Genomic DNA, 27,045 nt, shown 5'->3' on the forward strand with positions numbered 1-27,045 from the left:
TGACCCCAAACAACGCTCTTCAGAACGTGATCATGGCAGCCGGGAGGGCAAGGGCAACATCTGCGGACCCAGAGAAGCACCTAGACTGAGGCATTCATTCAGCAGACATTTATTACGAGCACCTGGCTCCACGCAGACACAATGGTGTCAGAGTGGACAGATAGGGACAGAGGGGACAGCTCCCCTGCCTGGTCTTCCAACCCCACTTCGACCTGGTCGGACAGGGCACCGGAGGGACGGTGTGCTGTCTTCTCATTGAGGGAACACGAGAGGCACAGGACAGTGGAACATGGAGGTGTGACGCCCGGCACGCGGCTGTCTGGGTCTGAGACCGAAGGGGCCATGGCTCGCGTGGACGGCGCGGGAGTCACGGTCTTTCTTTTGGAAGATGGTTTTGGTTATTTCCTGAACAAGGGGACATGCTGGGAAGAAGGCGGCCAGCAGGGGCAGTCAGAGAAAGCGCTAGTGGGCGCAGATTCGGGAGAGCTCAGAAAACATAAGAGGAAAATGCAAGAAACTAGGAGAGCTACAGCCATTCGGAGCTGGGGGACACCCTGGCCCACGGCCCCGGGACTCAGCGCCGGGTGCCTTCTCAGATGTGAGCAGTCCCAGGTCAGGGAGAGATGCTTGAAGCGGAAAAGGTAAGACACCAGTGACCCCTACACCCCGCAGCTGGGGCCACCAGCCTCCTCCAGGCCCCACGCATGTTCCCTTCCACGGTGGGAACCCTGAGAATGGGACTGTCCCATACAGGGGGACCAACAGCCCTTATGAGTGGACCCAGTGTGTAAACCCCCTCCCCGCCCCGGTGAAAAAACAGCCGAGGAGTTTGTTCATCGGCCTGTTCATTTGCGTTTCCTGAGTGCCTGCCCAGGGCTGGGGACTAGGGACAGAAGCCCCTGTTTTCACATTCTGACGCAGGACATGGGCCACCAGAAAGCATTTACAGAGCAGCGCGGCAAGTACTGGCGTGTGAGGCCGTCAAGGACGGACGGGGGTGACAAATGTCACGGCTTCATTTCACTGCATATTCTGGATCCCAACCCCTGCCCCCCACCCGTCCCCAAGCCAAGTTTGATATTTTTGTCACTTTATGAGACCAGCAGTCTTCTTCGTGACCTCCATGTGGCCTTTATGAATAGACCACTCAGAGACAGAAAATTCGACGCTTTCTTTCCTTAAACACCTGAATAGCATTATTTACAAAATTCCCTTTCAAATTTACCCAAATATCATACTAGAATATATCACTAGACTGCACTTATTATTTTTTCCCTTTTCAACTTCTCAGCTAAATATCTTCATTGTCCCGACGACTTCTGGTTCTTAATTTCTTGATACACACATTGTCATCATCCTGTTTGGGAAGAAAATAGAGCTCTTAAGTAATTGAAAAGAACAATTTCTCATAACCAACTCTGCAAAAACCCAAATCCTTAATAGGTGTGATGCAGGCTTTTAGTTTGAAGAAATTAATTTTAAGGTTGGAAATGAGTTTTGAGATGTGTCATGTGAAAAGTGCTTTGGTTTTTTAAAATGTTACTCTTTGTTTTTTAAAATTTAAATAGGAAGCTTTGTAACTTACTTTTAAGTTAATACATAATAAAAAAAGAAAGAAAACTTCTACATAAATATATGCTTTTTTTCACTAATTAAAAAATACCACTCGGGCGCCTGGGTGGCTCAGTGGGTTAAGCCGCTGCCTTCGGCTCAGGTCATGATCTCAGGGTCCTGGGATCGAGTCCCGCATCGGGCTCTCGGCTCAGCAGGGAGCCTGCTTCCTCCTCTCTCTCTCTGCCTGCCTCTCTGACTACTTGTGATCTCTCTCTGTCAAATAAATAAATAAATCTTTAAAAAAAAAAAATACCACTCAAAAAAGTGAATTCAAATGTATAAACAGGACAGGACGTTTTGGTTCTTCTAAAAGAATCTGTGTGTGAAGTGGACAATCTGTCCATACTCAGTGGGTATGGCCACCTGCTGGGCCTGTTCCAAGAGCCCCGAGGAGGCTCATCCCTCTGGACAGTCCGGTAACGCAGGAGACCATCTGCTTTCTCAGAACCAGGAGGGCGTCTGCTTCTGCTTCTGCCCCTCCCCCAACCCAACAGCCCGCCAGAGGCAGACCCCAACAGTGACCGCACCAAGTGATCTTGAACACCTGCCCTGTCCCTGCTCCCTCACAGCTTAAAAGGGGGCAGGAAGGCCCAAAGACACCCCGGACAGGGCCATCACCCCCATGCCGGCGCGCAGGAAACAGATCCTCCTGCTTTCACAGCCGACACTAAACCAGATGTTGGAACAGAGCCGTGGCCCACAGCACTGGCCTCTAGACTCAAAATGCATGCTGAGAAAAGTATAGCACTAGGGAGCTGCCAACCCCCCTTCTTTTAAGCTAAGAAATTGAGTATTCCCCAGAAGAACACCAACTGGACTTAATCTTGCTGTGGATTTATTCCAGGGCAGACTGGATTTAATCCAGCGCACTGGATTTATTCCAGTGGCAGACGGCTTACGTGCTGCTCAAGGTGACAGGACATGAGCAGGCCTGGCGTAGCAATTGCCGTGAAGACACTGGGCTTCTTCTAGCTTTTTCCACAGGAACTCCTGGGGAAGCCGGACAGGACCACCTTTCTGCTTTAGGAAGTTTCGCTGAACTACCGGGGAGACTGAAGACTGATATCTAGAATTTTCTTAGTATGTTGTACACAGCCAGAAAGTACTGTCTACCTACATTCCTTGCTCTTCCTGGATGGTGACTTCACAAGGTCAAGTTTCTACCTGTAGTCGAATTCCCGAGACAGAGACAGCTGAATACAGCTCCGACAAAATACACGGTTTAGACTTACGCTTCCTACAGTGGTATAACTAGGAGCCGACAATGTGTTCTATTTCCTTGCTTTTGCACATGGGGCAAAAATTAGATTGCGATACTCGTTGCTCATTAAAAAAAAAAAAAAAGGGAAACAGGAAATTACTTGCCTTTTTTATATTTTCAGCGCATCTCTTGGCATTCCGAGTTACCCTCTGCTGGGGTTCACTCTCCAAAGCCTTTCCTCCGGGAGGGACTGTGATTTTTCTAGATCTCAAACGCATGGGGTCTGAAGGTTGCCGTACTTCTTCCTCCTGCTTCTTCTCCTGGACACCCACTCTTTTCTCCCTTTGCTTCTCCTCGGCGACGTCCGGCGAGGGCATCCTAGTGGGTCTCGCAGACCTCAGACACATTCTGCTTTCCCGGGCTTTGCCCCCAGATGCCGCTTGCTTGGCCCCGTCTTCCGGGCTTTGTAACGCTGTCTCTTGGGACGTCTTCAAGGGCTTCTTGTCACTTCTTTTGGTTTTCGGCTTTTCTGTCGCTGTTACAACAGGCTCGGGTCTTTGCTCTTCTGCCTCGGTCTTATTTGGACGTCTAGAGCGCAGGGACCTTCCCTAAAAATGTCAAGACATCCGCAACGTGTCACTCATGAGTAACGCAATTCTCACAATTCAGCATGGCGAGAGACACTCAAAGTGAGCTAAGAATCTGCCTGCAACGTTAACGGTTGTCTTAGAAGATGCCAGGAGGCACTTCGTCCCAGCGAGAAATCCTCTCCACTGGTAAACGGAGTAAGGAAGTCGGCCTCCGTTTCTATCACCATAGATATGGTGATAGTGTCGTATATGTCAAATTGGATCAAAACAAGCACTGACAGCGCATTCTAGAAAAGTGCCCCCTTTTCGAGCTGTAAACGATTTCCCCGTCCTTCACTAACCGTTGCTGGAGCAGGACGGGGGAATCGCAATTTCTGGAACCGAATTTACGAGCTTTGCTCTGTGCGGGAGTGTCCCCCTCACCAGCCTCACCAACCCGACAGGTAGGCTGTTCTCAGGGCGCAAATCCCCACACAGATCATCTACCCGAGTAAAGAATGGGCAGATACCACCCCGACCCAGGGCTCCTGCCTGTGGGGTCTGGAGCGACAACACGGGACTGAGCTGCCACCTTCTCCTGGCATCTTTCCCACCTGTGAGGAGCGGAACTCAGCCAGGTTCCGAGAAACTTGTCAAAATTCGCTGTGACAATTTTGACCAGTTTTTCTCCCCAAGTCGTCTATTCTCTCTGTATGTCTCCAAAGGATCCTTTGCCTCAGTCTGCAGATACTCAGTGTGGAATGCAGACCCTTTGGGAAAAGACACTCATCCGCACCCTCAAGCCGGGGACAGATGACACCAGACATTCGCCCCAAGAGCACCCGCCCAGGATGACAGGGGCCCCAGCATCACCTGATGGCTCGGGGGTGAACTGGCCGCTTCTCTTGCCTGCGGCGTAGCCTCCCTGCTGCTCCTGGGTGGGTCTCCAGGGAGACACATCGGCTCTGCTGCGACCCTCAGCCTCTTCTTCACTGTCAGGGGCTCCGGTGGGTCACAGCCCTCCTGGGGAGCTGCCCTCCTCCTCTTCTGGGGCGGCTTCTCCTCCTCCGCGTCCTGGGCAGGGGTCGCGGAGCGCAGCCTCTTTGCTCCCGTGGAACCTTCCTCGGTTCCTCCTTCCCTCTTGGAGGGTGGGGAAGCGCCGCCTTCCCTCCCAGACCTGACCGGCTCTCTGCGGAGCCCCCGGTCTTCCTGGGCTGTTGCCCGACGGGTCCTTAGGCTCCTCTGCGGGACGCTCACAGCTTGCCTCTGGCCCGGAGGGTGCATGGGAGCCGCCCTGACGCCACCCTCGTCCTCTCCGGCATCCTCGCTGGGATCGGGCCCGGGGGACGGCTCCGGCTCCGGGGAACCGGCCAGGTCTTCCAGGGGCGTGGCCTTTTCCTTAGGTGCTCTTCGCCGACTTTTCCGGAGCATTCCGTTCTCTGCAGGGCTCAGGGTCTGCTTTGCGGCGTCATTCACGCACCTGAGGTCTCTGTCGCTACCGGCGGGTTCTTGGCTGGAGACCACACTTGGCCCGCGCCGTCGGGTGGACGTCCGCAGAGCTGATGGCCCTCGCCCCACGTCCGCCTGCTGGGGAAGGGTCTTGACTTGCCTCCTTCTACTTGTTGGCTTGTGGACTGCATCTGCTAGTGGCGATTTGCCGGGGACTGGGGTGGTTTTGTCGTCAGTCACTGGGTCCTGGGCGTGCTCTGGGGTTTGGGAGTGCTCCCGGAGGCCGGCCAGGGCTAAGGACGGGGCATTTCTCTTGGATGTTCTTGACCCCCTCTTGCTGCCAGCTCCATTCTCCGCAGAAGGCCCTTCCTGCTCCACAGGCTTACCCAACAGTTCGAGGTCTTCCTCAGGGCCTCCCGCTTCTCTGCCCGACTGTGCCTTTGCCCCCCGCGTTCGGGTGGACTTCCTGGGAGCTGACGGCTCTTGCTTTAGGTCCACTTTCTGGGGAGAGGTCTTGAGTCGCCTCCTTCTACTCATCGGCTTGTGGACTGGGTCTGCTAGTGGCGATTTGCCGGGGACTGCGGTTTTGTCGTCCGTCACTGGGTGCTGGGGGCGCTCTGGGCTTTGGAAGAGCTCCCTGAGGCCAGCCAGGTCTTCTAAGGACGGGGCATTTCTCTTGGGGGTTCTTGACCGCCTCTTGCTTCCAGTGACATTTTCGGCAGGGTCCATCTTCTGCTTTGGGGTTTCCTTGAAGAAGCGGATGCCTGCTTCAGCACCTCCCGGCTCTCTGTGTGTGCGTGTGGCTTCCGCTGGCATTTGGATGGGCTCCCCGAGAGGTGCGTGCTTTCTCTCGGAGTCCGCCGTCCCCTGAGGCATCTTCCGATGCGTCTTCCTCTGGGGTGCTGTGTTGACTGTCTCTGCCAGCGGAGATCTGCCCAGCGTTACTGTGCTTTTGACAAGAGCTGCTGGTTCCCGGGTATGCTCTGGGCTTTGGAAGAGCTCTTTAAAACCGACCAGGTCTTCTAGGAACTGGGCCTTTTCCTTACCCGTTCTTATCCCCTTCTTGCTTCTGCTCACGTTTTCTACGTGGTCTGGCTTCTTCCTTGGAGTTTCCTTAGACAACCTGATGTCTTCACCACCACCTCCTGGCTCTCTGTGTGAGGGCGCACTTTCCCCTAGGGTTCGGGTGGACTTCCTGAGAGCTGAGGGCTCTTCCTCTAGATCCACTTTCTGGGGAGGGGACCTGAGCCGCCTCCTTTTGCTCATTGGTGTGCTGACTGGATCTGCTAGTGGAGATTTGCCGGGGACTGTGGTGGTTTTGTCATCAGCCATTAGTTTTTCTGTGTGGTTTGGAGTTTGGAAGAGCTCTCTGAGGCCAGCCAGGTCTTCTAAGGACGGGGCATTTCTCTTGGGTGTTCTTGACCGCCTCTTGCTTCCAGTGACATTTTCTGCAGAGTGCACTTCCTGCTTTGGGGTTCTGTTTAGCAATTTGATGTCTTCATCACTACCTCCTGGTTCTCCATGTGAAGGAATGCTTTCCCCTGGCGCTCGGGTAGGCTTCCTGAGAGCTGAGGGCTCCTTCTCTAGGTCTGCTTTCTGGGGAAGGGTCTCGAACTGCCTCTTTCTACATGTTGGCGTGTTGACTGGATCTGCTAGTGGAGATTTGCAGGGGACTTTGGTGGTTTTGCTGTCAGTCCTTGGTCTTTCTGTGTGGTTTGGCGTTTGGAAGAGCTCTCTGAGGCCAACCAGGTCTTCTAAGGACGGGGCATTTCTTTTGGGTGTTCTTGACCGCCTCTTGCTTCTAGTGACATTTTCTGCAGAGCGCACTTCCTGCTTCGGGGTTCTGTTAAACAATATGGTGTCTTCATCACCATCTTCTGGTTCTCCAGGCACAGGGATGTTTTCCCCTCGCCTTTGCATGGACTTCCTGAGAGCTGAGGGCTCTTCCTCTAGGTCCACTTTCTGGGGAGGGGTCTTGAGCTGCCTCCTACTTGTTGGCTTGTGGACTGGATCGGCTAATGGAGATTTGCAGGGGACTTCGGTGGTTTTGTTGTCAGTCACGGGGTCCTGGGTGTGCTCTGGAGTTTGGAAGAGCTCCCTGAGGCCAGCCAGGTCTTCTAAGGACGGGGCATTTCTCTTGGGTGTTCTTGACCGCCTCTTGCTTCCAGTGACATTTTCTGCAGAGTGCACTTCCTGCTTTGGGGTTCTGTTTAGCAATTTGATGTCTTTATCATCACCTCCTGGTTCTCCGTGTGAAGGAATGTTTTCCCCTGGCGCTCGGGTGGGCTTCCTGAGAGCTGAGGGCTCTTCCTCTAGGTCCACTTTCTGGAGAGGGGTCTCGAACTGACGCCTCCTACTTGTTGGTGTGCTGACTGGTTCTGCTAGTGGAGATTTGCCGGAGACTGTGGTGGTTTTGCCATCAGCCATTGGTTTATCTGTGTGGTTTGGTGTTTGGAAGAGCTCCCTGAGGCCAGCCAGGTCTTCTAAGGACAGGGCATTTCTCTTGGATGTTCTTGACCGCCTCTTGCTTCCAGTGACATTTTCTGCAGGGGTCATCTTCTGCTTTGGGGTTTCCTTGAACAATTTGATGTCTTCATCACCACTTCCTGGTTCTCCGTGTGAGTGTGTACTTTCCCCAGGTGTTTGGGTGGGCTTCCTGAGATCTTTCTCTAGGTCTCCTTTCAGGGGAGGAGTCTTGAGCTGCCTCCTTTTACTTGTTGGTGTGTTGACTGGATCTGCTAGTGGAGATTTGCAGGCGACTTTGGTGGTTTTGTCGTTAGTCATTGGTTTATCTGTGTGGTTTGGTGTTTGGAAGAGCTCTCTGAGGCCAGCCAGGTCTTCTAAGGACAGGACCATTTTCTTGAGTGTTCTTGACCGCCTCTTGCTTCCAGTGACATTTTCTGAGGAGTGCACTTTCTGTTTCGGACTTCTGTTAAACAATCTGATGTCTTCATCACCATCTCCTGGTTCTTTGTATAAGGGCACACTTTCTCCTGACATTTGGGTGGACTTCCTGAGAGCTGAGGGCTTTTCCTCTATGTCCACTTTCTGGGGAGGGGTCTTGAGCTGCCTTCTTCTACTTGTTGGTGTGTTGACTCGATCTGCTAGTGGAGATTTGCAGGGGAGTGTGGTGGTTCTGTCATCAGTCACTGGGTCCTGGGTGTGCTCTGGGGTTTGGAAGAGCTCTTTGAGGCCCTCCAGTTCTTCTAAGGACTGGACCATTTTCTTGGGCGTTCTTGACCGCCTCTTGCTTCCAGTGACATTTTCTGCAGGGGTCATTTTCTGCTTCAGAGTTTCCTTGAACAAGCGGATGTCTTCATCACCACTTCCTGGTTCTCTGTGTGAGGGTATGGCTTTCCTTGGTGTTCGGGTGGGTTTCCTGAGAGCTGAGGACTCTTCCTCTAGGTCCACTTTCTGGAGAGGGGTCTCGAGCTGCCTCTTTCTACTTGTTGGCGTGTTGACTGGATCTGCTAGTGGAGATTTGCATGGGACTTTGGTGGTTTTGCTGTCAGTCCTTGGTCTTTCTGTGTGGTTTGGCGTTTGGAAGAGCTCTCTGAGGCCAACCAGGTCTTCTAAGGACGGGGCATTTCTTTTGGGTGTTCTTGACCGCCTCTTGCTTCCAGTGACATTTTCTGCAGAGTGCACTTCCTGCTTTGGGGTTCTGTTTAGCAATTTGATGTCTTCATCACTACCTCCTGGTTCTCCATGTGAAGGAATGCTTTCCCCTGGCGCTCGGGTAGGCTTCCTGAGAGCTGAGGGCTCCTTCTCTAGGTCTGCTTTCTGGGGAGGGGTCTCGAACTGCCTCTTTCTACTTGTTGGCATGTTGACTGGATCTGCTAGTGGAGATTTGCAGGGGACTTTGGTGGTTTTGCTGTCAGTCCTTGGTCTTTCTGTGTGGTTTGGCGTTTGGAAGAGCTCTCTGAGGCCAACCAGGTCTTCTAAGGACGGGGCATTTCTTTTGGGTGTTCTTGACCGCCTCTTGCTTCCAGTGACATTTTCTGTAGAGTGCACTTTCTGCTTCGGAGTTCTATTAAACAATTTGATGTCTTCATCACCATCTTCTGGTTCTCCAGGCACAGGGATGTTTTCCCCTGGCCTTTGCATGGACTTCCTGAGAGCTGAGGGCTCTTCCTCTAGGTCCACTTTCTGGGGAGGGGTCTTCAGCTCTACGTTCATCCTGGCTGGCATGCCAACTAGTTCTGGTTTTGAAGATTTCTGACACTTTTCTGTGGTTTTGTTTCCCACGTCCATTGGTTCCTGGGCGTGAGTAGGGGTTTGGGGGAGATTTTGGATGCCCCCCAGGTCTTCCTTGGGTTCTGTGTCCTGCTGTCTCTTGAGGGTGGTCAGGTTGGCTATTGGATCCCATCTTTGCTCTGAATATCTTCTTGATCTCCTCACAGCCACCATCTTTTCAGAACTACCTTCTGATTTGATAGCTTTCTCACATGTGTCAAAACAGCTCTCTCGTTCCTCAGTCGCTCCCTCTGGTTTCTGTCCTCGCTGTGGAGTTTTCCTCAGACGTCGCCCTGACGTGTTCTCAGCAGTGTCTGTGTTTGCTTCTTCGTCGCTGTGACTTGGACCTGGCATCTGTGTGTTTCTAAGCTCCGTGGACCTTCGAAACCTGTTTGCGCTTGACGCCGCCTTCAGAGGCTCTGCCTCCGACCCTGGAGTCTTCTCGATGTTTGCATTTACTCGAATAGCCGGTCTTCTGAGGGGAGGGCTGGCAGGACTGTGATCGGATGGCTCTTGAGGTTTACTCTGAGTCATGTGCAATACATTTTCTCCTACAGGAAACAAAAACACACATGAGAAATGGATTCTCTTCCCCACGTTGTGCCGATCTGGTATTTTATGTTTATCATAACAATGTTATCTGGTGACCAACAGTGGGGTCGTACTGAGGTGATAATTCTACAGGGATCAGACATAAGGAAAAAAATCCTTAAGAAAGGTCTCCCGTAGGGCACTGCACCGCATCTTGGGCACCGGAGCACGGTCATTCTTTTCCTCAAACATGAGAAGCAAACAGCTGTGTCACCTGATTCCATAACATGGCTTCCGTTCGTGGGCTTGGGGTCCACACGGCACAGGAAAACCCGCTTCTGTTCCCTCTCCCACAGGCGGTGGGTGCCCAGTATACCCCGTACTCAGGCAAGAGCGCCAGATGGGCTCATTTCTCCCAGCAGGGGCTCACAGCTCCACACGGGCCACCAAGAACAGCAGCAGCGATAACCACAGTGAGCACATTCTCCTTCTCTTTCGTTATTTACACTTATTTTGAGTTTGAGAAATTGACGTAACTGTGATGAGACATCATTCTACTTCTGTGCTGCTCAACCTCTTTAAATTAAAAGAAGGCAGAAGCTAGGGTGCCTGGGGGGCTCAGTCAAGCGTCTGCCTTCAGTTCAGGTTATGATCCCAGGGTCCTGGGATGCAGCCCCGCATCGGGCTCCCTGCTCGGCAGGGAGCCTGCTTCTTCCTCTCCCATTCCCCTGGCTTGTGTTCCCTCTCTTGCTGTCTCTCCCTCTGTCACATAAATAAATAAGTAAAAATATTAAAAAAAAAAGGCAGAAGTGTACATAGGTCGTTTATAATTGTTATATTACTGTATTAAAATTATTAATACAATTACCAATTACAATTATTAAAAAATTATTATTAAAATTATTCCTTTCTATGCCACTCACTAAATACCAACATTAGTTCAATTGCTAATAGGAATTTCCCCGAACATAACAGAACTGAGAAGCTACAAATGGTATTTTTTCGGAAGTATCTATTGTAGAAAAGTAATACGGCATCTGTTGAAACCCTCCCCCCCCCAAAAAAAAACTTTAATTCCTACTGAAAACATCAAAATGCAAGAAAAAAAAAAAAAAGCAGTAAACCAACCAAAATTTACTGAAGTGCACAGCGGAGGTTTTTCTCCCGAATTGGGTACTTCAAACTCCTTTCCGATGAAGTCCTCTGAATTTGAAAAAGCCTTGGGGCATGGGCTCATTGTTTGTGGCTTCTTTTTGGCTGGAGTCTTGAACATTTCAGTTAACCCTGTGATGTGAGAATATTGGAAAAGCGATTAGCGTATCGTTCCCCGTGCCATCAGCCACGCCGGCCCTCACACCCACCAGAGGAAGTGGCAGAGTGCAAACAGGGAATCCCTCCCCAGAATTCTCTCGGGAGACGGGGTCATGCATTAATAATGAACTCATTTTGTTGAGGAAGAGCGATGAGATGTTGGAATCGTATCTCTTCTTTGTCTTCCTCTTGGTGAGAAAATCTAACGAAGGCAATCGACAGCTCAGTCTTCGACCGCTGCCCTGATCCCAAGCACCGGCTGGAGACAGAGCCCGGCTCCCCGAGCCTCCTGTCCCAACATCTGGAAACCTAGCGTTCTCATGCTGCCTTAAAAAATCCCAACTTATGTAGACCTGGGTTTTACATACAAATAAAACATCCCCAATTTAAAAAAAATGACATCCATTGGGCTGTCCACGAATAGTACTGTCAAGTGAGAAAATCACTATGTTTTCATTTTAACACCAAAACGTAGCATTGACATAACAGAAGAAAAGAACCATACAGTTCTTCGGATGGAAGATTTATCTTTCTGAAACACTCACTCGAATTTCCTCTTTTCTCACTCTGCCATCGATGGGTCGAAATGCTCTGTCTGGTATGTTTGCAAATTGTGTTTGGGGAGCCTGTTCTGAGGGCCCCCAGATCAGACAGTTCACTTAAAAATCTCAGCCCTCTGCCCCAGTTCTGGCCTTCCGTAAAATACCCCAGAGCCAGGCTTGTGCACAGATTGGTGTTTTGTCACGAAAGTCATTCACATCAAGGGGTAGAAGTTGTTTGCTTTCTAGGACGGTGGATGGAAGGAAGGTTGGGAAATCCGCCGTCCTGGGTACTGAGTATACAAACTTCTATTAATTAGATCTTAAAAATATTTTTAGAATTGGTCTTCAAGGCTCCATGACACAGATGTTAGTTACACTCGTACGTAATTTATAAGGAAACACGTGTGTGCATATGTCTGCATATAGGGGCATATACGCGCAACTCTTTCTCATGGAGCATGGTATCAAAACTGGCAACTGTTCTGCATTATTGTGTTTTGTTTTTTTAAAGCTAAATGCATTGATCCAACTATGACCGCAATCACAGCGTCCTTATTTGGGTTCTACAGAGGAGTACACTGATTCCATCTTAAAATATGCCCGGAAAGATAAACGAGAACCCTGTAATGGGCGGTGGCGTCAAGCGTCACCTCCCTCCAAAAATGTGCAAGGCAGAAACCAGTGGTCAAACCGTGTGGCATGAAATCCCAACCCCTGGGCTCTTGCCTTAGTTCTAGCCTAGGACAACCACAGGGAGGTCCCATCGCACTTCTGCTGCTTAAGGGAAACCTCTTCGCAGGACTTTGTTTCAAGACACAGTTAAGCTTCATGCAAGGGAAGGAAAGTATGAAGCAGAGAAACGTGGTCCAAACCAGTGGCTCTAACTTTGGGGCGATCGATTAGTAGAGATGCAAAGAAGGGGCAATTTTAAGGGCAAGCCTGCTCTCTTCAGCACAAAGCAGCTTCCGGTTCTCCACACCCGTGCTGCAAGCCAAGGCAACGGTGTGTGTTTCCCATGCCCACCTGCTCCCCGCAGGACTCATGAGCCTCTTTATTACTGGAGACCCCTTCTTGTTCTCCAAATCCAGCCTTCTCTTGTGCCCATCACCACCCCGGAGGTCAACTAGAATGTTTATCCTCCCCACACCCATTCACAGTAAATGCAACTGTCGCACCCCTATCCGTATCCTCCCACCGAGGGGGCATTTACCTGAAAGATCTTCATTAAAGTCTATTTTCTTGTTGAACACAAGGTTGTTGAGCATTCTGTAGGGCCGAGCGGGCACGTGTACCTTCTCGATGTGAGCTTTCCCTATTATTATGGTACAAGGAGAGTTGGCATGGCCTGTGCTGAACTGACTGTGAACGTTGCTAACAGGCTTCTGGAAAAAAAGATAACAAGAGAAGCAAAAGGTCAAAGCGTCAAGGCACACACCGAGGAACCGCGCCTAAGAGCGTGAGGGGAAAGGGCGCCCCCTACCTTTGGAGTGGTCGTTCTCTTGGGCCTTTTGCTGGGCTGCCTCTGGGGGCCATGTTTAACCACTTTAGCTTGTGTTTGTTTGGCTCCGAGTTTTACGACGTCTGCCCATGATTTTGCCACTGTCCAAAGGAGAAAGTGTTGAAACATTTCCAAACTCGTATTCCTGAGGAAACGACCCTGAGGACCTTCTCTGCCAACCCAGCACTCACCGATTAAATTGGCTTCAGAAGCGCCGCTCCTTCTTCTGGAATAGATCCTCTGCAAGATCTCGTGTTGGCTCCGATCGATGGAAGCTCTCTTCGAAGGCAAGGTGCCGCTCTTCCTGCCTCCCCTCTTGGGAGTGTCTGTGGGATGAGGAGATGCGCTGCCCCTGGAGAGGGAGGGCACCTTGGACGACCTACGGCGGGTGTCATTTGCCACTGGAGAAGTTCTCGTCAGATTCCGAGCTGGAGATCCCTTGCGCTGGTCTTGTGCGCAAACTTCCAAATGGATTTCTGAAGAATCTTCTTTTCTTGATGGTTGAGGGTATTCCTGAGGAGATTTAAATGTTCATAAGAAACCTTACCACAGATGTAACATCTCTGTAGGGAACGTGAGAACCCTACTCAAATAAGAATTGTAGTTGTTTAAATCTTGAAACACCAAAGCGTTTCATCTACTGTCTATCAGGGGCCGGTAGAAATGGGAGTCTGTCCCCCGCATTTTAGAAAAAATAAAAGGGGAATAAAACAACAGATAAGTCTTGGTTGGAGTATTACGGGTAGAAAGGAGAAAAGGAACCTCCCAGGGAGTGACGAGTGAGTGTGCCCTGCTCTGAACTGGAGAAAAGCACCATCTGGAAGTGTCTAATGCCCTTCGGTCTACACGGAAGGAAGGCTGCTCATTTCTGGGAGCCAGTATTAAATGGAAAAGGAGCCAGGCATACCTTACCATCCTTTTGGTATGAAAGAAATTAAAGACAGACCAGGCCCTCTGACAGGGATGAGCCGTGAGGCCCTACCTTTCTAGAGGGCTAAAATCAGGAGGACAACACAGCCTAGGGTAGCTGACTCAAAGTTCTACACAGCTGATGGTCAAAATCATAGATGGTTGAGCTCTGAGATTTCCCTTTTCACCTTATAATTCTAAAAGAAAAGCAAAAATGCCTTATGGTTATGTGTCATGATGTCTCCAGATTCTTTGTAATTTTAGTGGTTTTGTTTTTTTTTGAAGATGCTATTTATTTATTTTGAGAGAGAGAGAGTGTTGGAGTGTCTCTCTCAGAGGGAGAGACAGACTCTTCAGCAGACTCCCCAGCTGAGCGTGGAGCTGGGCGCGGGGCTCGATCTCACCACCTTGAGCTCATGGCCTGAGTCGAAGGCAGACATTCAACCCATGGAGCCACCGGGGTGCCCCTGTAATTGCTAGTTTCCCTGAACCCCCCGTGTGATACCCCGTAGGCCTGGCTGGCAGGACGGCCCAGCAGAAGGCAACTGCTGGCAAAAGGCAAGCAGAAGGGGCGAAGACTCGCCCCTGTTCAACCTCCTTAGAATCGTACGTCGAAGCCCCGGGAAGGAGCTCAACTTTTGATGTTTTTATTTTCAGTTTTTGATTAGAAAGAAAAAGGCCTTCATCGTAACTGTACTGGTGGTGGCGAGTCTGGAAAGGATGCGCCACGGGCATGAGTGAGAAGACTGTCCACCCAACGTACCTTGATGATTTTCTTCAGGACAGCTGGAGTGTGGCTGATGAGAGACCTCCTCGGGGTCTCTCCTCTCTTGAGAGGTGTATTAGGAGGTAAGTTCTCATCAAATAACTCCGGCTTCAGACGACCACCGAAGGAGACCCGCCTTCTTTTCAGGGGCGTTCCCTCAATCTTATCTGAAGGAAACAGGAATGCAGAGAGGGATGAATGGCGCACACTTACGCAGACTCGCTTCAGGCTCCTGTTAAAGACAAGCCTCTGGTGAGGTTCACGGACACCCAACACCCCCTCACGCCGTCCTTCGGTCACGCTGAGGGCCTAGAGTGCTTCAAGAGCGGAGGAAAGATCCAGGGACAAACCAACAAGATGTCAAGTCCCAACTGGACAGGACAAAGACTTTATAAAAAGGGTGAGAAATCCTGTGTATTGATAAAGGGATCCGGACCGGTGGCGTCCACGCTGGAGCTGGGCAAAGACAGAGATGGACGTTTCTACAGTGACCTGACAAGTCTTTTTCGAAAGCCACGTATGGACTCGGGGCTCACCCAGACCGACCTAGTGAGAAGTCATGAACTTGACAACTTCTCAGGTGATTCGAATCGGCAGATCATGAGTCCCAACCCCACTGCACATCCTGGTGAACCAGCACGTGACAGAAATCCCTTGTCTGGGTGATGCCTCTTTGGAGACCCCTGGGGACATCGTGACGGATGCATACGGGTCTCATTTCTGAGAGCCGCGCACCTCATCCAAGGGACCCTCTGAAGATGGAGCCTGACAGTAAGCTCACTACTTCAGGACATGCTCAGAGACCCAGGAAGTGTGGGAGGGTGCCCAGGGGAGATGCCAAGCCTCCTTCAGAGGTCACAGCTCTGCCACTCGCTATGTGACATGAGGCTATCAGTGTCCCTATTTGCAAGAAGGAAATCACAGGAACCCCCGTCCCGGGGGCACTCCTGCTGCCTGCTCAAAGGAGTAACAGGGTGAATGTCCGAAAACACCTACAACAGCACCTGATGCATAAACTCCTGGGCGAAGTCCCCAGTTGTATAAAAAACAAAACCTAAAACCCAAAACAGAAAAACTGCTCGTAAGAGACCCTGAGAAGAGTATGATTACCGGAGAGACGCCCCATATTTAAACATTTCCAAAGGACTGACTTTCCTGGACCTCACTTACGGAAGCAAACTCATAGGATACAACAGCTTACAGTTCAGAATTACAACTTCTGTGAAAAGCCATTACACCTGGGCGCCTGCATGGCTCCATGGGTTAAGCTTCTGCCTTCGGCTCAGGCCATGATCCCGGAGTCCCGGGATCGAGTCCCGCATCGGGCTCCCTGCTCGGTGGGGATCCTGCTTCTCCCTCTGACCTCTCCCCTCCCATGCTTTCTCTCAAATAAATAAAATAAAATAAATCTTAAAAGAAAAAAAAAAAGCCATTACACTTATTGGGTTTATCTTCCTTCCTATTTTCTCATAGGTGCACCAGGAGACTCCCAACATGGTGTTGGACCCCCTTAAGGCCCCCGGTGGTGTTCCTCCCTGGCAACCTGCACTCCGCCCAGAGCCCCTGGTTACGAAGCTCCAAGACGTGAGGACGCGTCTGTCAGGGCGGACGGTGCATGTGGCTGTCGCAAGAGTAGACAGCCCTGCCTCCGGGACCCTCCCCCTACACCGGAGCCATCGCTACTGAGGGAAGGAAAGTCTTGTGACTTCCTATCTAGGTACAAAGAAGGTGTGAGCCTGTGGGGGAAAATGAATGCACAGGTAAGTAAACTTACTAATGGAGTCACCAGAGCTGCTGCTATCAACTGAACTACGGCCCGGGAACCCAGAGCTCGAAGGCCCGGTGGTGGCGCCCCCTCTCTCAGGCTGGTGCACGGAAATGCTCTGAATCTTCCTTTCAACTTGAACGGGCAGTGGAGCTAAAACAGTGTGAGTCTGAGTTTCTGGTTCTGAGGCAAGCACGTCCACACTGGAGGGAACACGCGCCCTCTTCTTGGACAAGCGTTTTTCTGGTGTTGCTCCAAAATTATCAGCATTTTCAACTTTAGTGGGTGTTGGATTTCTGGCTAAGAACTTCCAAGGAGTGAGTGTCTTGTTATCTGTCCCGAAGCTGTCCCTTTGAGCTGGATTCACGGGCTCACTTCCCCTGGGAACACGCAGGTCTTCACTCCGGCGTTTTCGTGAGGAATGGTGAGAAGAAGGATGGACCGGGGTCTCGGTTCTTGTCATCTCCTTAGGAGGGACGCTGGGACCCGTGGTCTCCTTGGGAGTCTGGAGGGCCTCCTCATCCTTTCTCCTGTCTTCTGTCTGGCTAATTCCTTGTTCTCCCAAAGCAGGGTCTGCCTTCACTGGGGTGAATCGACCCGACCTCGGTCTGGATTTACGTGAGACCAGGACTTGTGTCCTGTCTTGTAGCTCACCGGAACATTCGTTCTCTGATGCACGAGGACTCTGCGGCCCCGACTTTTTCCCACTCTGTGGAACATTTCCTTTTCCTGATTTCATGTCAAACTCTTCCTTCATTGACTCGTAAAGCTCCCTAAAGGGAGACTCCTGGTTTTCACTATTCTCAGGACACCATGTAGAGGGGAAAGTCTTCAGTTCTCCATGACAGCTCACTAAGACAACACTGGAATCTTCCTTAAAATCCCTGGCTGTAGGATCCATTGCATTTCTGAAGTTTTCTCCAGGAAGTTCTGAGGAACGGACAGCATTAAGGGATTTTCTAGCAGCGTGATCTTTGGGACCATCCGGGGCGGCTGGTTTGCCATTCTTGACGTGTACCAGAGGACTTCCGGAAACATTTTCTTCACAGAGTTTGGAATGGGCATTGGAATCTTGAACTTTCCCATCTTGGCAATGAGTTAAGAAATAAGAAACAGAAAGTTCAAGATTTTCTCAGTGATTAACACTGTGCAGTATTCAAATTTTACAACCTTTTCAATCTAGGCTTACAATCTAGTTTTTCACCTAGCTCACAAACTACTTAATGCCAATGCATCAAAGAAGTATTCTGATCCTCGAATTACGATGCAGACAAATAAATCACATCGGCCTTCTGTAACCAGTACGAGGGGTCAATATGAGGGGTCACCAGCTATTATCTACTCGATGAAACTGACACCCGTGTTCAGTTTACACGTGGACGCTCTAATAAGTATTGTGCCCCATGCATCTCTGGAGGATAAATTAACTCAGGTGCCTGCTTGTTGTGTTACGTAAACCAACCTCCTAACTTGTGTGAACCTAGATGTAGAACGCCGGGGTTCTCATTACCTCTTCCTTGCCCTAACCCTGCACAGACAGCTGATCGTGCAGGATCCCAGAATAAAATCAAAAACTACTAACCAGGGTCAGAAGAGAAGCTAGACCTTGAGACCCGATGCAGAGAATCCTGTGAATTGGAAAAATAGAAACAGTGAGTTAGGTGCTTGTTCAAATCCCCACAGTCATGTTTATGAAAATGTTCTGGCTCTGGATGCTCTTTCTTACCAAACTCTTCTGGTAGGAATTTTAGAGACTTTGAGAAAGGAGCCAAAGACTCTGAGGGGTAAGTGCTCATAATACACGTATTTCTTAGCGGATTGTAAAAAACATATAATGATAGAACAAGAAACAAACTTGAAGCTCAAAACTGTTTCAATGGAACCTCAGTTGAGTTTTGCTAACTCCCTCAAACTTCTTTCTCATCACCCTATGAAAGAACCGAGGCTAAAATTAAACATCACCTATGTTCAGCGTCTGTGAACCTACCAAGGGCACAGAATTTCCGACCTAATACTTAGATTTGTCAGAAAGAGGCTGCAGGACCTGCAGTGAGCTGGGGCCCCGCTCGGCCTGGGGGCTCAGGTCGGCAGGTGCACCCGGGCCTGGATGTTTAGGACAAAGTGAATCCAGCACATCACAGGCATCGTGCCCTCTGAGCCCAGCAATCAGATCCAACACTCCTACCTGGCCCCCACGGCTGCCTTCACAATCTGTCAGAAGATTTTTAGGGGGCGAGGAACAACCACAGAATAACAAGGATGTAAGGTACACAAAGTTCAATGTTGCTTCAGAGGAGGAAAGTATCTCATCTGAATTAGGATGGGGGAAAAAAGTCACAAAGTATATCCAAAGGCAAATAATTTAACTTCTCCCTAATCAATTTCAGATTTCTTGGTGTCTGAAACATTGCTTCTCTAACTTGCCAAGTGGGGGATCAGTTTCTTATTTCCAACTTGAAGTTGGCCACGGATCTTAGGACCAAACAATAAAAATGAATTAAAATATATGTACAAAATATAAGCGTATAAGCCCATTTTTGTACCATTATATCCCAGACATAAAAGTCACCATCAAACGGCTGTAACACATTCTCAGTATTCAGTTTCAACACTGACTTTATCACCGTCCAGACAACAAGCAGCTGGTAGGCCTTTGAGACCACTTCTAACTCAAAGTCCAGCTTTTTGCTTGGTTCCTTAACACCTACCAACAAAGTAGTTAGAGAATCTCGAAAGCGAGCTTTCCCCCAAAGCCAATGAGGGGCAAGATCACCATGAGGGTCCTTTCTAGTCTAGGAAGGAAGCAGCATGTAGCCAGGGCGGAGATCTTTGGTTGAAGGTTTCCTGCTAATTTCAGGCATAGGATGATAGGATTTTTTAAGCCAGTGAATTACAGCCTGGTCACAGAAGACCAGCTAGGCCAGCTTCAGCAAGCTTCCTAAATCTTAGCAGATGGGTCCAGGACGGCATCCTGACAGAGCTGCAGTCTTTGGATGGACACAGATTCTCTGGCACTGACGCAGCACAGTGGCGCTCTCGGGTGGCAGGGTTGTCTCTCCATCAAAGTCAGGAGGCATCTCTGGGACTCACAGCTCCGATGTGATCATTTCAGATGCAGAAGGATGGAAGAACAAGTAACTGGGAGACAACACGAGCCACTGATCTAGGTCCGAGATTTTAACTCTATGTGATGGGCTGTCCTCGCCAAAGGTTTGCAAGCGCACATCATGAGATAGTCCAGGAGCCTTCAGGCCAAAGTGCAGGACTGACTCAGTCCTCTCATTGTGAAGGAAAAAAAAAATCATAGTTGTAAGTTTTTTCAGTATGTTTAAGATCTCAGGTGTCTGTCCCTCTCATAACTGGCGAGTCACCCTCCCTTGTGAGATGTCACTCATCGGTCTGCTTACAAATGATCTCATAGTACCGTGCAGAAGGACCAGAGCCCCCAACTGGATCATTTCTACCCCCCCATCACCTGTTTGCGTTTTTGTCCCGGGGATTCTGTTGACTCGCTTCCATTCCGATGACTTTCATTTTCATACCTGAAATGCACACAAGGACAGACACACATTCAGACTCCAGCTCTGTGACTGATGGACAACCTCCTCATCTCATTCACGTCCAAGGAGCGAGGAACAAACTTGAGGTTTTATTCAAGAGATTCACTGTATCCGAGGAAATAGAGGTGGAGTCAGAAAAGATTTCACACTAAAGACTTGGACAGGTCACCTCAAATTTCTTTTGGACCAGTGTTGTCAGAGGTGAGGACCCAGATTAACTTCTCAACGCGGACAAGCTGTATGATTTCAACAATATCCGAGCACCTCCTCTGTGAAAACCTGCACAGGGGAGCCGATCGGATTCCCACGGGTTTATACCCACAGTCATCTGAGGGCTTGGAAGGTCACCAGGGAAGCCGAGGCCTGAGGCACTTGGTGATGTCACCCCTACTGCAAGGTCACCACAGAGCCACCCTGTATAGGAACGCTGTGACCTTCTGTTTCCTGACTACCGTGTCTGCATCTGAACAAAGACTGGCACATTTTTGAAGATGGAGACAGATTTAACAATATCCACTGTCCTTCGACCAGACCCCGGACATAATTCACAGAACGGTGGGCATTCTGAACTTGGCCTCTGTAAGGTGGCTTGATCCGAAACAGGCAGGTGTCTGGACTTACTTCTCATGGCCTCAGAGTTCATGGTCACATCCCTCTTCCTAAGCCCCCTTCCCCATTCTTGTGTTGGAGGTATTTAATTATCTCAGTTAACCTCAAACTGAACGGTATCTCATTTGGGGGAAGAAGTCCTCGTTTCCATTCCACATCAAATGCTTCCTACCTAGAAGTCTGTTTCCTGGAAGTCAAGTTCACAAGAAGCCCCGGGAAGGAGATGACCAACAGAACACATGGGAAATATCCGCTCAAGACGCATGGAGGCAGTAAGGAGGTGAGCGTGCCATCTGGCGGCGTGATGGCAACGGGACCCAGTGTGCGCTGCCTCCCAGGGACCTGAGGCCCAATCAAAGGCACCGGCGGGATGAGCGTGGAGGATGAGGGACAGGCGGAGCCACCAGCAGCCCGGGGCCACCTGGAGGGGGCATTCGCCAACGTCAACAAGAGAGACTTCAAGATAAAAATTGCTCCTGGGGATGAAGGACACTTTATAATGATAAAAGGATCCCTCTTTCCGGAAGATAAACCGATTGTAAAGAAAAGCGCACCTCCGAGCTGGTTGTAAGAGACAACCTGAGCCTTAGGGATTATGACAAGTTGAAAGCCAAGTGCCAGAAAATAGGATAGTGCGCAATTACTGATAAAAACGCAGGAGGGAAGGTACAGAGTATCTCAGAAAGATAAGCCGCAGAGCTTCACCCACTAGGACAGGATTCTAAGTTTCAACACTCTCAACGGAAAGACCGCAGAAACAGAAGAACTAAAAAAACAGAAAGAAAGAAAAATCCTCAATGTGTGATTTCAACGTAAGGGAGCCACAGGACACATATTCTTTTCAAACATGAAGGAGAGATTAGTAAAATATTAACCACATCTCGTCATAAAGCAAGCCCTCGACTCACTTCAAAACCTGGAAATTTCCCAATCTTCTGTCCAGAATGAACAAATTATGTATATACCCAGGATTTATTTCAGTGAAATAGTCTGACAGCAAGAAGAACAAACAGGACGTCCGCGCTTGGCTCTCCCAAGCACGGAGCAGAAGTCAGCGGCAAGGACATACATCATTGTTTCAAATTTAGAGTTTAATAAAGACAGACGAAACCAGACGGTTAGAGACACAGGCTTTCGTAGCACAACTCCAAAGACTTTGTTATCAGAAAAGCCACTAGGGTGGTTTACTTGGTGAGGGAAAGAAGCGGTGATTAGAAGACCTTTCCAGAAGAAGGTTCTGGAAATATTCTGTCTACAGCTTGAGTGGTGTGTTAGTTTGCTAGGACTGCCGTCCAAAATGCCACACACAGGTGGCCTCGACACAGAAACGTACTCTCTCACAGTTCTGGAGGCTGGAAGTCCGAGACCAAGGTGTCGGCGGGACTGTTCTCTCCCTGAGGCCTCTGTCCCGGGCTGGCCAGGGCCGTCCCTGTGGCCTTCTCGCTGCCGTCCCTCTGAGCACCTGCTGCCCTTCTTCTGTGTCCTCGGCTCGTCTTCTTACAAGGACACCAGTCAAATTGATTAGGACCCACGCTAATGGCCTCTTTTTAACTCAACCACCTCTTTCGAGACCCTGTCTCAGATACAGTCATATCCTGGCTGGCCGGGGGTGAACACTTCGACATAAGCATACTGATGGAGCACAGTTCAGCCCTTAACAGGTGACAGTCACCCAGGCGCTCATGTCATGATAAGCTGAGCCGGACAGCTTGTCTTGTGTCTTTTCCCCAGGACCGTTTTTTAACTTGAAAATGAAACAGAAACTGAAAAATGCATGTGCCTTCACCCCGCCTGCACCAAAAATAAAACCCCAGGAAGGCCTTGGTCACCCGTCTTTGGCCCAGCTGCGCGTGCTCAGACCCTGAAAGGGGGGTCACAGGAGCCCCACGTGTGATCCCCGCTATGCCCACGTGACTGCAGACAGAACCAGTGGAGAGCGGCCACGCCACACGCTCTGACGTCATCTGTGGCACAGGAAAGTCACAGACATCTGCCAAGCATCAGCGACTAGGTTCACCTTCACCCACCTGAAAGATCGATCGACAATCGTGATCACATCGCCGTGCTTAAGCTGTACGGGCTCCGCAACGACAGCCCCGTTCACTTGGGTCGGACAGGTGGAACTGAAATTAAACAGTGTCGCCTACAGAGTAGAAGAAAGGGGAAACTCAGTAATTGATGACTGGGTAAAAAGTGCCATGAAAAGGGAAACAAAACAAAACAAAACAGACTTCAAACACCCACTTACCTCCTGCCCACTGACTTCAATTTTGCAGTGCTGCTTTGACACCACAGGGAGCTGGATTCGAATGTCACATTCAATACCCCTTTGAGGGAAGAAATTGAGAGTTTGAGGCTGACGCAACTTTTTTCTTTTTTTGTTTTAGAAATCCCATGAATGCTTCAAAATAAAACAGCATCTGACCATATGTTTGATCCAAAAATGAAACGGCAGAAGGGGGTAATCAGTCAGGCGATGTGACGACTTGTGCCTTTGGCAAATAATTTTGACAAGTATTGTGTAAGCGACTGTTTTAAATCTCTAAGACTTTGGGTACTTGAAAACAATTATAATGGAAAATATTAGAATACAAAACTGGGTTGCTTTTACTGAAATGGCTATGTTTATAAATAAACATAAGGGAGGACTTCCCATCAGTTTGGAGGACTGTAACGATTTCTGATCCTCTGTGCTTTTTTTCCATAAAGAAAGGTTTCTGTGTGTTCCGTTGGAATGTTATGTATGTTCAAAGTCTTCATCATCGCTACGGGTGCTGTATTTTATGCTAACACACCTGTCTCTTCACATACAAACAGATAATCATATCAGCACCTACATCACGGGGTTGTTCAAACGATGAATGAATTATACATTTCTGCCCTTTGCCCGGCAAACTGTCAATACCATTGACTCATGAACTTTTCATTGCTTTAGAACAGCACTGTATGAACGGGCAGATTCACAAGACTACTATTAAAAATACGCATGCAAACAACAAATACGCATTATTAGATTCAACTTCACTTTCCACACAAAGAGCATCAGCCGAAAGCACCAGAGGGGGAATATCCAAACCCACATGCCAACTAATCCAAAGGGTCCTTAGTGAAGTCTCCTTGGGTCTCCGGGTTCCCTTTATTGCAAGTCTGAAGAGTCACACACTCTCCGCTCTGTTCTCCATACACTGCCCTGCAGCTGGGACTATCTCTTTCTAGAATGTGTCTAAAAGTTACAAGGGTATAAAATAATTGCAGAGCTGGAAGTCGACTCCCGAGGGCTGACCGACTTGGTTTGTGTGAGTGTGAGTGCTGAGTTTCTTGTCCCTGCCTAGCTGCACGGTGTTCTTAGCCTTCGTGGGAAAACGTGGTTTAGTGGTTTTGGTCGTGTGGCAAATAGGTTGTAGAGGACAGCATGGTTTGTCAGTAGCCGTGGAGAGAGCAGTGTTAGCTCTGTCTGTCCCTACAGAGAAGTGGGTCAGCCACAGAGGTCTGTCTAAACTGTCCGGTTGTCCCACAGAGTAGCACTAACCGGGGTTCGGATACACGGTTGTTTTATGTCTCACGGTCTCCTAACCCTGCCAGTCTGGGCACTTTTGGACAAAACTTTGTTCTTGTTTGAGGTTTTGTTCTCGGGTTTCTGTGTTTATTTTTGTGGGTATTTGCCTCATTTCCATCCGTGAACTTTGCAGGCAGACAGATGTGTCGCAGTACTTAAGTTCTAAGGTGTTTCTGGTAGTGGGGCCATTGGCTGGCAGGAACAAGTCATGCTTTTTCTCTAAAGGGGGACAGGGGTGGGAATCCACGAGACGAGCTAAAGTTAAGTTGTTTGAAGAATTTCTCGATTGGAAATTTAGGCTTTAGGTTTTGTTGCTCTAGTTCCTAGAATCACGTAGAGATGCTGCTCATTTGTCCAGGGACCACTCTAACTCCTGAGATCCCACACGGTCTTTCACTATAGGAAAAAACAAGTAATTGGTGCAGAGGTCTCTGTATTCTGCCAGCATCCTTTTTTAAGAAGTACTTTTCTCAAACACAGCAATTAAAAAAAAAAAAAGAAGAATATCTCTTTCTACCTATGTCATATGACCACTTTTGAATGGGTTTTAAATGATAAAATCCCACATAAAAATATATTTAATCACTACTGTAGAATCACCAGAATTACTGACATTTGACACCAAATGTTTATTCTTTTTCCTTCGAAGAGAAAAGAAGCTATGGAAAGTGAACAGCCACTTTAAACTAAAGAGAATTTGATTTTTAGATAACAGAATACTGCGGCGAGAGAGAGAGAGAGAGAGAGAGAGAGAGACTATCTCATTAGAACTGAGAACTTGGGTGGCTGCAAACTGCCAGCTAGAATCCCTATGGGTCAGTGGCCGTTAACCTCAGCACCAATGACATTCTTTCCAGTAGGGGTGGTCCTGTACATTGTAGGGTCCTTAGCAGCCCCCCTGACCTCTGTTCACTGATGCTGCTGGCTTGAACCTCCCACACCGTGACATAGAAAATTGTCTCCAGACCTTGCCAGATGTCTCCTTGCAGGGCAAATGAGCCTTAGGCTGAGAACCACGGGCCATTCATGTTTCCACATTCAGCCCACGCATCTGCTAGGCAGAAAGTGCCACTGGTCACCTCTCTCTCGCCAGACCCCCACCAGGCAGTGTGCGTAATTATGAACGACACAGACCCTGTGCTTGCCCAGCTTAGTAGTGGGAGTCACAGCCGAAGACTGATCACGCTGCGTGGTGTTAGGAAAGACCAGAGCTGTGTTCACTGAAGGGTTCTCTTTGGGGAACACTTAGAAGGATATCTGAAAGCTGGAAAGGAGTCACTTACATAGGGAGACAGAGAGAACACTCCAGTCATAAGAGTTTAAAGTGGCCAAAAGCACCTCGATGAGCATGAGCTCGGAAGGTCTGAGGTGAGGCAGAACACGGTGGGGACGGGGCGGGGTGTGGGTAGACGATGGTCGGGCCCCACCTCACAGGGCTCCACAGAGAGGGTGACGTATCATTTTATAAGAAATCCCTCGTCACAAACCCGGAGGAGTGTGCCTGTCATATAGGGACCGTATTATTTACCACCAACACAGGCCAGCAAGAAGAAGAAAGTTCTTAAAACACTACCAGGACTTGTTTTCTTTTTTCCAAAAAACCAACAACCAACGCGTCAAATACAGAGCCTCCTCCCTCCTTTGCTCAGTAGTGTCCCCCCCCAGCCAAGGCACACCAGGTTTGGGAGGGTTTCAGCTGAACATGCTGGTCGTCTAAAGGCCTGCAGGGAATCAGGATTTGAGAATAATCTACGTTTTCCTCCATTTAAGGATTTTATCAAGTCAATTTTAAAACACGTTTGGTTAAAAACAATACTTAACTATATAAACGTTGTTTTCAAAATTCTATTTCCTAATAAACAGCCACGTTACATTGACAATAAGTCGGAAAGTCCCAGCAAATTCGGGGCCGGCATTTCTGGTGTGTTACTCTATGGCGGGGATGTTAATGTCTCTGAAACTGAATTGTCCACCCCTGCCCAGGGCTCACCTTCCAAACAAGCAGGTGCTGAGGCTCAGTGGGAAGTGGGGACCGTCCACCCCACTCCTTTTGATGGTCACAAGGCGTCCTGTAGGACCCATTTTCTAAACAAGACTTTATATAATCCGGATAGGAAGGTCAGGCATCAAAAGGTTTGCTGAAGCAAACTCACTGCAGGAACATGCCCCTGAGTAAAACAAAAACAAAACGCGAGGCATGGGTGGGGGGGGGGGCTACTCTAAAAACAAAGAGCCGCTCACTGGTAGGTGCCCAAGTGGGCTAGCCTGTGCAATTCGCCAGGCTCCTGCCGCCCGGACCGACGCGCTACTTGGCCCCCTGGGGGACCCCAGCCAGGCCGCGCGTTGCACCCCAGCGCGCCCCCCAACACCCAGTGGCCCCCAAAGACCCGCGGCCAGGACGCCGACCATCAGGGTCGAGGCTCCCGGGACCGCCTCGCTAGAGCCCCGGCCGCGTCGCAGGCGCGGTTCCCGCAGAGCAGGGGGTCCCCGCGGCCCGCGCCCCGCACGCCGCCCGCCCCCGGCCGCCCCCGCCCGCCGAGGCGCCCCGACGCCGGCTCACCCAGGACCCGACGCCCGCCCCGCCAGCAGCCGGCCCACCGCTCCGCCGGACGCAGCCCGAGTCCTCACCAGGAACAGCCGGAGGTTCGCCCGCCCGCGTCCGCCGCCCGCCCCGGGCCGCAAGGACCGGGACTGCCCGCGGCCACGTCCGCCGCGGTCCTCAGCGCCCCGCGCCGTCGCCTCCCGGCCACCAGGGAGCCCGGCCCAGCCGCGTCCGGCAGGCGCCCGGCGTTAGCAGCTCCGCGCGTGAAGCGCCCGCCGCGCCCTCCGGATTCAAACGAAAACAACCATTCGAATTTGGCGCTAAGCGCTGCGATTGGACGGGGCGGCGCGACAGCAGACCAATGGGCAGGCGAGAGGGCGGGGCGGGGGC

At 50.1% G+C, this 27,045-nt stretch overlaps 1 protein-coding gene across 5 annotated transcripts; it reads right to left on the bottom strand.

Moving 5' to 3' along the window:
• Positions 1-93: 93 nt before the first annotated feature.
• On the bottom strand, positions 94-26,925 carry MKI67 (marker of proliferation Ki-67). 5 transcript variants are annotated; one of them, XM_032312472.1, is made up of 16 exons: positions 26,742-26,925; positions 26,104-26,281; positions 22,806-22,884; positions 22,585-22,700; positions 19,864-19,930; positions 17,971-18,016; positions 16,398-17,474; positions 14,621-14,790; positions 13,140-13,461; positions 12,931-13,049; positions 12,661-12,832; positions 10,726-10,881; positions 8,965-9,617; positions 4,258-6,780; positions 2,980-3,423; positions 94-1,357 (listed from the first exon to the last, which is right to left on the bottom strand). In XM_032312472.1, the coding sequence occupies exons 2-16, from the start codon at positions 26,193-26,195 to the stop codon at positions 1,292-1,294; spliced, it is 6,102 nt and encodes a 2,033-aa protein (XP_032168363.1). In that variant the 5' UTR covers positions 26,196-26,281; positions 26,742-26,925; the 3' UTR covers positions 94-1,291. The 5 variants fall into 5 exon arrangements, with proteins under 5 accessions (XP_032168363.1, XP_032168361.1, XP_032168360.1 ...); XM_032312470.1 differs by having other exon boundaries at positions 4,258-6,931; positions 7,298-9,617; XM_032312469.1 differs by having other exon boundaries at positions 4,258-6,568; positions 6,932-9,617.
• Positions 26,926-27,045: the final 120 nt, after the last annotated feature.

Source organism: Mustela erminea, chromosome 14 (assembly GCF_009829155.1).
Source record: "Mustela erminea isolate mMusErm1 chromosome 14, mMusErm1.Pri, whole genome shotgun sequence".
Taxonomy (NCBI): Eukaryota; Metazoa; Chordata; class Mammalia; order Carnivora; family Mustelidae; genus Mustela; species Mustela erminea.